Source organism: Dermacentor silvarum, chromosome 9, assembly GCF_013339745.2.
Source record: "Dermacentor silvarum isolate Dsil-2018 chromosome 9, BIME_Dsil_1.4, whole genome shotgun sequence".
NCBI classification, from domain to species: Eukaryota; Metazoa; Arthropoda; class Arachnida; order Ixodida; family Ixodidae; genus Dermacentor; species Dermacentor silvarum.
Window position 1 is genome coordinate 148,950,597 of NC_051162.1, and position 10,517 is coordinate 148,961,113.

At 46.1% G+C, this 10,517-nt stretch overlaps 1 protein-coding gene across 1 annotated transcript; it reads left to right on the top strand.

Moving 5' to 3' along the window:
- Positions 1–4,138: 4,138 nt before the first annotated feature.
- LOC125939919 (uncharacterized) lies at positions 4,139–7,708 on the top strand. Its single transcript, XM_049655450.1, has 2 exons — positions 4,139–4,298; positions 7,452–7,708. The coding sequence occupies exons 1-2, from the start codon at positions 4,139–4,141 to the stop codon at positions 7,706–7,708; spliced, it is 417 nt and encodes a 138-aa protein (XP_049511407.1).
- Positions 7,709–10,517: the final 2,809 nt, after the last annotated feature.

The window sequence follows — 10,517 nt, forward strand, 5'->3', positions numbered from 1 at the left end:
TCGCGTTAGCGAACGTCCGCAATAGGAAGCGCGTCATGCGGAGAGAATTCGAAACGAGCAAGGATATCTATGACCGCGCTATTCGCCCAGACTGGAGCGACACCGTCAACCACGTGACACTTGCACACCTGTGTGACTACTTTCACTACTCTTGTAGCCATTACCAGCCTCAGCTTCCGCTGTCTTATACTTAGTTCGTGAATGAAATATAGGCCTGTTTCTCTTTCTTCTTTCTTTTCGTACAAGTTCAAGCCTAACGTAACGTAGCATGTATGCTACGCTGAGTTTGATACCTCCAAATTCTCATTCAAGCTCAGGAAACTTAACGCGAAGCCTATTATAGAAGAAATTTTTTATACGCTGGAACTCGTTTTCAGTTGTGGATAGTTCAGCAAAGCAATCACGGATTAATTATGTACTATACTTAAAAGCGTTTTACCTCAGATAATAGTTTTTTTTTACACATATATTCATGTCAAGAAATAACGTTAACACGTTTTTCTAGTTTTCCTTCCCGTGAAACTGTTTTTGCGCATTACACGGTTGCATTCGGTATCGGACTTCCATGCGAGTAAACACGGTATACTCGGCTCATAACGATAGCCGGCAGTCGCGAGCCTTAATTAAATCGGTGCACGTCGTCGATTTATCCCAGCCCTTGAGAGCCCGTAATACTATACGTGCCCTGTCAATTCCTGGGCTCTGTATTTCTTTCGTTTTCTTTTTTTTTTTTTGCTTTTCTCTTTCCAGCTATTTGCATACACTAAACTGACATTCCCACGTATCCTTCGCACGCTACGACAGATGGTTGTTTCAGATAGACCACAGTCACAGAAAACGATCGACAATCTTGAAAGGCGGATGTGAATAAACAGGCAATACAGCCGGTTTCGCATTAAAATTAAAAGAAAACTCTCTTAAATGCAACAAGATTCACTCCCATGCCGATTTAGTGGTTTTCTAATGAGGGCATTTCGGGTTAACATGCATTTCCCGTGGAAGATTTTTTTTTTTTCAACTCGTAACCACAGTCACTTCTCTCTCTCCATCTCTCTATTCTGTCGATTTGGCGCTGGCGCTGCACTTTCACTGTGAGTTTTTCATTGCCTTATTTACTAAACTGTGCATTAGCTGTCACTGTACTTCGTACTAACTTTTTGTATGTTTCTCTCTTTTTCTTTATCTTTTTTGCGATCCGAGAGGTGCGGCAAGTTATTCTTATTTGCCTATTCGAAACGTGCCTCGAGTTCGATTCTGCTCTCCTTTGCTTTTTTTTTGTCGTTCTTATTGTTGTTATTTTTTAAGAGCGGAGCTATTTAAGCCAGCCGTAATGTGTACCGCCTGCCACTGCGTTGCCTAGCAACCACCTCGCGGAGCGGCGTATGCTTCGCCTCCTCTCCGTGCCGTGCACATGTTGCCTTGACATGGGACGTTAATGAGAGGGAAGGAGAGCGTGCGCGCGCTATGCTCGGGAGAGAGAAAGAGAAAATGAGAGCGAGAGAGAAACAAATTGTAGCAGCACCAACGAGGCTACTTGCAGAGGTGGTTCCGCGTTTCTCCGTTTCCCCGCATTAGCGCCGACGCTCGCGGTGTCCGTGACTGCAGCAGGCGCCTCTGGCGGCGGCTCGGCCGAGCTTCCACCAGCTGCGCGCTACTGCGCATGCGCCCTGACGTCATCCTGGCGTGTTGTCTGCTGCGCACCACCCGTACACTGTGCATAGCTTTCGCCCCACTTCCCCTAAGTGTGCTCGGACTGCAAGTGCTTCGCCAGGCGTTGCCCCATGCCACGGACCACGAGGAAATTCTTAGACATTTCGTATAACTCAGCATCACTTCGCATTACTTCGTATAACTTAGCATCACTTCGTATAGCCAGGACCAGCTAGGAACCGATCAGCTCCGCCATGTCTTTAGCCTTGCGCCACCAGTGCAAGCTACCCCGAGTTTTTTAAGTTCGTCTTTGTTGTTGTTTCCTTTTGGTTCATATTGGTGACCACTGTGTCTTACGTCCTCCTTTCCCCGTGTGCAATAACTCGCAAGTGGTGTCCTTAAGAGTTAATAAATGACGACAAAGATGACAATGTAAAAGAAGAAGACGAAGAAGGTGATGATAATGATGATGATAATGAATCGGAGATCAGTAGTTGGCCCAGCGATCAAGCTTCCTTTCAACAGATACTGGTGACAACTTTTCATCGCGTGATAGATTTGTCGATCAATCGAGTTCAACGTATACTTGCCGTATTCGAGCCATCAGAAGCAATCTTGGTAACCCGGCGACACTAACAAAAGTATCATTGACATGCCAATTGCGACTTTTCATTTATTTTCGCTTTTATTTTGCGCTAAATGAAAGTCCCGGACCTCGAAACCATAGTAGAAATACTAGCAAGCATCAGAAACGCCCTAAATAATTAATTTTAGTGGGTTTTCTACCAACCAGTTTTGGTTTCGTTTGCCGAGACGTGTACTTGTCACGATATGGTGACGCAGAAGGTGGTCACGCGGTAGCAGAACACGGCCAGGCACTCGGTACGGCTCGCTCTGTTCTCTGCTACTCATTGAGCGGCCCAATGTAGCAGCATTTCAGCAGCACACCCATTCTTCGGTGCGCTTGCGCAAGTAATTCCCTGCAAGGGCTGTATCTATGCTACATAGCTTTGAACTTTGCCTACATCTAATACATAACCTGCCCCCCCCCCCCCCCCCATTTCAGCGAAATATGAACGAGGGCACCGCGGGAGACGCGTATGACAAATGGAAATATGGTGAAAATGAGGTTTCTGTAATTACATGCAAAGTTCCTAATTAATCCAGAAAACGTTAAGGTTTTACCACACTTAATTTACGCATAACATGACCCCGATTTTCACGAAATATGAACTCGGTGTGACATAGAGTACTCTCGGGCCCGTTTGTAAACACAAGGGAAATAAAGAAAAACGCCCGTGCAAGAAATTTTGGTCATTGTCCCTACGGCTTCACTACAGTGCACCAGCCTTACTCAATGGGCAAGCGTTTTCGAACACTTATATTTCCCAGAAGGTCGCCTGAATTTCAATAACTTTCATTTAGCAACGTCGAGAGGGTACTTCCTTTTATTAACACGTATTTACGGCAGATAGTAGTAACGTCCTTGCTGCGTTACAGCAGAATTTTCGGTCAGGATCTATGCACTGCTATAACGCGGCTCACTAAACTTGCAGGGAAACATGCAAGTTATTAGCAGGGCGTACGCTGTCGGTGCTGTTGACTGAAATTTGTTGCAATATTCGGGCAGCTTTTCTCAAATATTATTTTTATTTTTAAATGCTGGCCTTTTCTTTCAGTTACGCTGGTGCTCTGCGGTGAAGTTCGGCAGTTGGCCGCAGGGGCAATGTCCGAAATTCCTGGGTATGAGCGATGATGAAGAAGCCTCAATTAAGGAATGGCACAAACCCACTGTGGGAGATAGATAGGCCACGAACCGGGTGGTAATATGATGGAAAGGTAAAAATAAATTAGTTAATAAATAAATAATAAATAAATAAATAAATAAATAAATAAATAAATAAATAAATAAATAAATAAATAAATAAATAAATAAAAAGGAAAATAAATGAATAATTGCATATGTAAAATAAACCAAAATTAAAAAATAAAGTAGTCTATAGTAAGTTAGTCAGCCTTGCTTATATGAAAATAGTAATATGAACTTAATAGTGAAATAGATTCAATAAAGGATAGACGTAAGAATGTGCAAGTTCACTTTCAATAATATTATCAAAATTATTATAACTGTGAATTTGTGTTTTTACATTTTGAATTTTCTAAGTGGTATTGATTGGATCGCGTAGGAAGACGAAGAAGCGTTCCTGGAGATTTCGGGGAGCACTTACTTCAGGTATTTTTATTAATTAAGTTCTTGTTACTCTACCTGTTTAAACAAGGCTGACTACCTTCTTACACACTATCTTATTTCATTTATTATCGCTTTCTTTCACATCTTCGATTACTTTCTTTCCCCCTTTTTTATCATATTATCACCCGATTCGTGGCTCATCCCCCCCACCCCAGTGGGTTTGTGTTCCCATTCAATAGTGAATCATCATCATTAGCAGCAGCAGCAGCATCGGTGAGCTTCTGCGGGGACTTCGCAATGATGATCGACGGACCTGAGGAGAAGGCCGGCGCTCCGGTCTCGACCGACGCGGAGTGCAGTCCGGCAGGCATCGTTCCTGTGTCACGTGATGCCGATGGAGAAGTTAAAAGCCACGAAGGAAGAACGACCGGCGAGTCGTACCCGCGTCACCAAATAGGTGAGTGCTACTGCCAGTTGCTAAACCTTAAAAGACAAGCATATGCAGTGCCATGCTGTGGCGAGTTAGGGTGTAACACTGAAGAGGGGAATATTAAAGGAACACGTATAGTAAGGAGAAAACCTAAATGGCATTAGATTAAGTGTTCTTGGAGAACACTATTTTCGTTGATTTGGTGGTGATAGGTTGATTATCAGAAGAGAGAACGACGGTCACAGTTAACACTTTTTTGTATTTCGCGCCGAAACTCTTGGGCCAGTAGTACGTTAGTGTGACGTCATGAATGACAAATCATGTTGTTTTTTTAATTTTATTTCGGCTGTTCGTGCTTGAGTCGTTGTGGGTGGTCTTGGACGAAGACAATATATTTATGATGGTTGTTAGGACTGAGCAGCACAGCTAAGTTCTCATGTGCTGAGGCAATTCACGTTAAAGTCCCACGCTGCGCGTACCGACTCCCTAAACCGCAGCAATAATTGCGCTTTGCGATGAAGCGGTGGTACGGAACTATGCCGATTGTGGTTCAGGGACCAAATCGCCCATGACAAAAAATCGAAATGAGATAATGACGGAAATGTGGGGCCAGCAAACGGGCCTTTCTGATGCACTTTGTGTCTTAGTTTTACGTGAAGCACCTCATTGCGAAAGTCACAGCTGAAAGGGCACCAAAACCGACATTTTGATATGTTTTCACCGTGTTTCATTTTTCAGAAAAACCGTACAATATGTGGCCGCAAGGTACAACTCTAAGACATTCAAGTAATTACCATGAACCAATCATGAATAATTTTGCCGGCAAAAATGGTCAGCTTGACACACTTTCCTCAAAACTTGGGGCTCTTAACGTACATTTTCTGACAAAGAATGCCGATAAACCCCACAAAACATTTGACAAACCTTTCTAGGTTCAGCAGGCAGAGCTGTCTAGACGTACGCACCAAAATAACATATGCAATCATTTTCACGCCAAACCACATGTTTCGTGTACTTGAGCAAACTTTGGAAGCACGTCGCGCGACAAAAAAAAATATTTTCTGCAAAAATTTACCGTAAAACAACCCCACCGCCGTACAGGGGCGCTGTGGTGCTATGCGGCGCCAGTGGCGGACGCCGCTTACAGCAAAAAAAAAATTACAACGGCCGGTTTTACAGCGCGCGGTCCTCCTACGTTACGCTGCACTGTCGAAGCACGATTTTGTGCGCGCGTTCGAACTGCGCGCGTAAACCTTACGGCGATGGTTTACCACAAGTGATTCGTGTCGAAGGACGTCTACACCGTCTGATCTGGATCAAGCTCAAATTATTTTCACCGTTGAAACGTCGCGAAAGCACAGCTATAGCCCTGCCTCGTTACTTCAACGGCGCCGATCAAGCCATGGTTAATTTTATTTTTCAGGTAATGAAATGATTGCAATTGTGGCTAAAATGAAAGCGAGCTTGGACACCTTATGGTAATTCCATGCTTCTAAATGAAATTCGAGTCAGCAGGAGGTAATGTTCAGTCTGTAGTCTGCAGCGGCTGTGGGTAGTTATTTATCTGGTGTGCGTCCTGTTGAATTCACATTCCGCACTTTCAGAGCCGGCAGGCCCTGATTTAATCATTTCCACTCTGTATACAATTTATGCGTTTGTGTTGCGATATGTACGCAAAATGAACAGATCGTTCACGCTATTCTAACGCGAAAGCATTGCATGCTCTATTACGCGAAAATCCGACGTCGGCAGCGATGGTACCAAAAAATGGCCGACGCCGCAAAGTGTAAAAAACAGGTAAAAAATGCTCGGGTCGACGTCAAATTTGTCAGAGAGGTTCCTGTAAACAAACTAAACTAATGGCTTCGAAAGGAACGTCTGGTACATTTCGGTCTCGGTGGGAATCGAACCCGGGCCTTTGCGGTGCACGAGACGAACACGCTTCCTCGACGCCAAGGCGGCTCCTCGGTTCTGTCTGACTAAAGGTGTCCCTAAAGGCACTATACTATACTACACTATACACTATACTATACATACACTATACTATACTATACTATACTGTACTATACTATGCTATACTATACTATACTATACTATACTATACTAAAGGTTTCACCAAAGGCACTATAATGCATTCGCATTGCGACACGTAAGCAGACTTAAGTGTACCTGCCAAATTTTTTTCTCAGTTATCCTGCACGTGATAAATACGCATAACGCTGTGTTGTTCTTCGAGTGCACAGCAGTGTGAGAAGTGTTAGGTTATGTTAAATTGCGGGTTTTAACGTCCAGAAGCTGAAAAGTGGACTCTAAGGGACACATCATAGTGGAAGCCTCCGTAATTAAGTTCATCGTCTGGTGTTCTTCGCAGCACACCCCGAGCGCAGTACACGACCACTTATTGCATTAAGTCTCTCGGAATGCGGCCACCATGGCCGAGGATTGAACTATGCCACGGCCTAGCACTGAACCCAGGGTCTCGTGCTAAGCAGCGTAACGCTACATGTCCACCCAGCGGATCGAGGTAGTAGAAAAAAGTGATGAAATGAAAGCAGTGGGGGGATTTCGAATATGAGTCTAGTGATGCAACTCGCTTTCTGTTAACCATTTTTCTTAATTTTTTATTGCTCGTTCTTTCGTTGTCAAAACAGTATATCCCTTCTTCCCGTTATCACGACACGCATTAGACCCCTGGGATTGACAGGCTCTTCTTACACGTGAAGACTCTTGTTTATTTCGTATTGTTAAAACCACTCGAAAGAATCAGCCGTATCTCACTCCTTCACCGCATCTCACCCCTTCAGGGCCGAGCTGGGCAGCAGTGCCTCCCATTGCTCCCTCGTGGTGTTCGTGTCGTGGTGTTCTATGTCACTCCCGCGTAATGTGGTATAGGGTTGGTGTGGCCCCGCACCACGGACATTCATCCCTGTAGGCTGTCGGGTGTATGCGATGTAATATGTGTAGGTTCGTGTAAGTGCCTCTCTGGAGCCTACGCCAGGCAGCGGCATCCTCCGTCTTTAGTTTTCGATGGGTGGGGGGATATCGCAAGCGACTCCCTCTGTGGTAGTTAAGGATGGCTGAATACTCGGGGTCAACTGGGTCAGGGTCACCTGCAGTCGTCGTGATCAGTGATCGGTTATGTACAAACCTGTAACACTTGCTTACTTTTTGACAACCCAGCTGCCCGTGGGTCTTCTGCTGGCTTGGTATCTCCATCGATGGGGCACTCGGGGGACGCGCTATACCCTTCGTCGCCGGGCGAGCACGACCTGGACACCTCGCAGGCCATGGTCAGTATCGTGCTCATCGTGGTCACGATCACCGTGGCCTGCATCCTCGTCATAATGGTCACGCGACACAGCAAGGGTTACCGCGCCGGCCTGCACATCGAGGTGCATCACTCGCCGTCCAGGGAGACCAGCTGGCCACCGCATTGAACCGCCAATACAACACGCGATATTTTGCGGCCTTCCGCGGAACTGATTTGTCAGATTAAGTGTCCCCGTGCTTGATCGGCTTGTCGATTAACTTGCCCTCGTACTGCGCTCTTGCTAGCCTCGATCATGGCTAGCTCAGACAGTATAACGACAGCCCCCGGAAATGCGTTGGTCCAGGGTTCGACCCCCGACCCAGAGCGAATTTTTCTTCGAATGCGTAGCTCGCTTTCTGAGAAACCCGCATGGATTACCTATGCACCTTCATGCTACGTGGTGGTGGATGACAATGTTTTTCTGTGCAAACGTTCTGTGTAATCTGGCTTGGTTTCCCGCGTGTGGAAGCAGCTGTTATCTAATACAGTACGATTGTCGCAGAACTCAATCGACCATTAAACGGAGACTGTGTGTGTGTGTGTTTTCTACGGTTCAGTAGAGCTTCCAGCTCCCTGGCGTAGCGAACTACAACGGAGCATTGAGCTAAGTGAGCTGCATAAATACAGGAACGCTGTAGAGGAGCATCGCAGATGAGACCGAATATAGGAGCTAGTGTATTTTCACAGGACCTCGGGTAGCGCACTGAAAGTTTGCAGTGGCGACCGACAGTCCTGTGATGCATTTGTTGCGATGCAATAACACATTCAGCTCAGTGCCTGGCCGTTCGAGGGAGGTAATGAAAACCTTAACCAGGTGACGCCATTAGTGTATTATTGCTAAGAGTGTATATAGACCTCTTTATAAGTTTTATTCGTTTCAATGTAAATAGCATGTGGTTGAAGCTATTAGGCTAGATTTTATTAACGTGATTTCGACCAGCCGCGACAGCTTCTTGTCCACGTGTGCTCAGGGCAGAGGTAGTACATATATAGAGAAGAATGAATCAAAGACAGGGAGGTGAACGAGGAGCAAGCTTCAGCCCACGCTGCACTGAACGTAATAAGTTTCGTAAACTTTACGCCGTGATTATTTTTAGTAAGAAACTTCGCCGGTGCGTATAAAAGAACACGAGAAAGGACGCGAAGCGCGCATCGCGATCTTTCCGTTCTCACGGATATTAGGGAAACGAATCAGGGTTCAAATATCGTATTACTTCGGTCTCGGCTTGTTTCCGCTTGCTCGCGCGACACTTCCGCGAGCTGAACTGCCAACAACTTTCCGCCGTGGGAGAAAAATCGTCCGCTAGCTTTTTCTTCTTTTTCGCCCCGACGGCCACGTGAGGATGTCTCGTTTTAAACGCGAACTGACGAGACGACTGGCGCTTGAATGACAGCCGGCTCGGAAATGCCGCGTCTGTCTGCCTTCCTTCAGTTTTCTGCTTTGGCTTTTTTTTTTTTTCAATAAATGAACAAGTTTTGGGAGGTCTTGGCCTGCTTAGAACTGGCTGCATGTTCCAATACTCCAAGCACCGTGTAAGTTGACCAGCATCTGTAATCTTGGCGCGAAGACGGAATTGCATTCTCAAACTGGTACATCGCAACAAGGAAAGTAAGAAACAGCCGAGCCGGCTAAAAGAAGGAACAGAGCATTGACTTCCAACTGGGTTTTATTGGCAGATTGCACGAAATGTATATAGCCACAGGAAAGCGTAACACAATGTCGTCATAACACGTCACAAAACGTCACACCGAGAGAGGACCGCACCATCATAGGTCACAGAACACGTGCAATTCTTTCACGCACGGTTGAACTGATCAAATAAATCGTACTTCCTGTGAAGATGGGTACAAAGATGGGGTGCTAATACACGCACTGCCAGCCCTTGCTATGAAATCGGCTTCAATAACCTCTCGCGTACGTTGTGACCGGTGCTCTTTCAGCCCTTCACACCGATCGAAATTCGGCGTATACATGCAAAATCGCGGTATTGAATTCCTAGATGTCCCCGAATTGCTGTGTGCACCGATATGACTGCTGTTACGCATTCGCCGTTCGGTATGTTGATGACAACGTTTTAGAGAAATACAGTCGCAAGTCCATCGCCCTACCTTAAACTTATTATTTGCCTTGCACTTTATTTCCTGTCCTGTTTTCCAATTCTGTTCGCTGACATCTCCTGCATCAGAACACTGTACTAGCTCGCTCAACAATTAAGCTAACCTCCTGAAAGAGTATTACGCGTTTAACATGCATTCGAATAGTAAGGTCGGAGTCGACCCTGCACTAAAGCTTTCTCTTAAGTGACACTCCCTTCTGCCCAACGCATCCACTGATCGCTGTCTGTCATCCATCCACACAAATGATCAGCCACCGACACCCCCGATAAAAGCCAACCACCACGCGATCACCTGCTGTCATCCTTATAAAAGGACCCATAGCACCGGCCAGCACCGGCACTGGGCTTGAACAGACAGCACAGCATCACTGCACCCTGCACTTCTGGCAGCAGCAGTAGACGACAACGCACACCACGCGGACGTAAGACAAGGCAACATTGTGATGCCGAGCTTCCGTCACCCAACAATTAAGCTACCCTCATGAAAGAGTATTTCGCGTTTAATATGCATTCGAATGTCTAATAGGAAAGTCGCAGTCGATCCTGCACTAAAGCTTTCTCTTAAGTGGCACTCCCTTCTGCCCAACGACAACGCATCCACTGATAGCTGCCCATCATCCGTCCACACAAACGATCAGCCACTGACATCTCCGATAAAAGCCAACCGCCCCGTCACCCTTATATCCGTCACCCTTATAAAACGACCTATGGCACCGGCCAGCACCGGCAGTGGGCTTGAACAGACGACACAGCATCAATGCACCCTGCACTTGTGGCAGCAGCAGCAGCAGCAGCAGACGACAACGCAAGGACGTGCAG

Bases quoted from the DNA above. Each gene is read 5' to 3' on its own strand.
- LOC125939919 (XM_049655450.1), top strand. From the start codon at position 4,139: ATGATGATCGACGGACCTGAGGAGAAGGCCGGCGCTCCGGTCTCGACC. The intron at 4,299-7,451 runs GTGAGTGCTACT...TTGACAACCCAG, and splicing joins GTACCCGCGTCACCAAATAG to CTGCCCGTGGGTCTTCTGCT.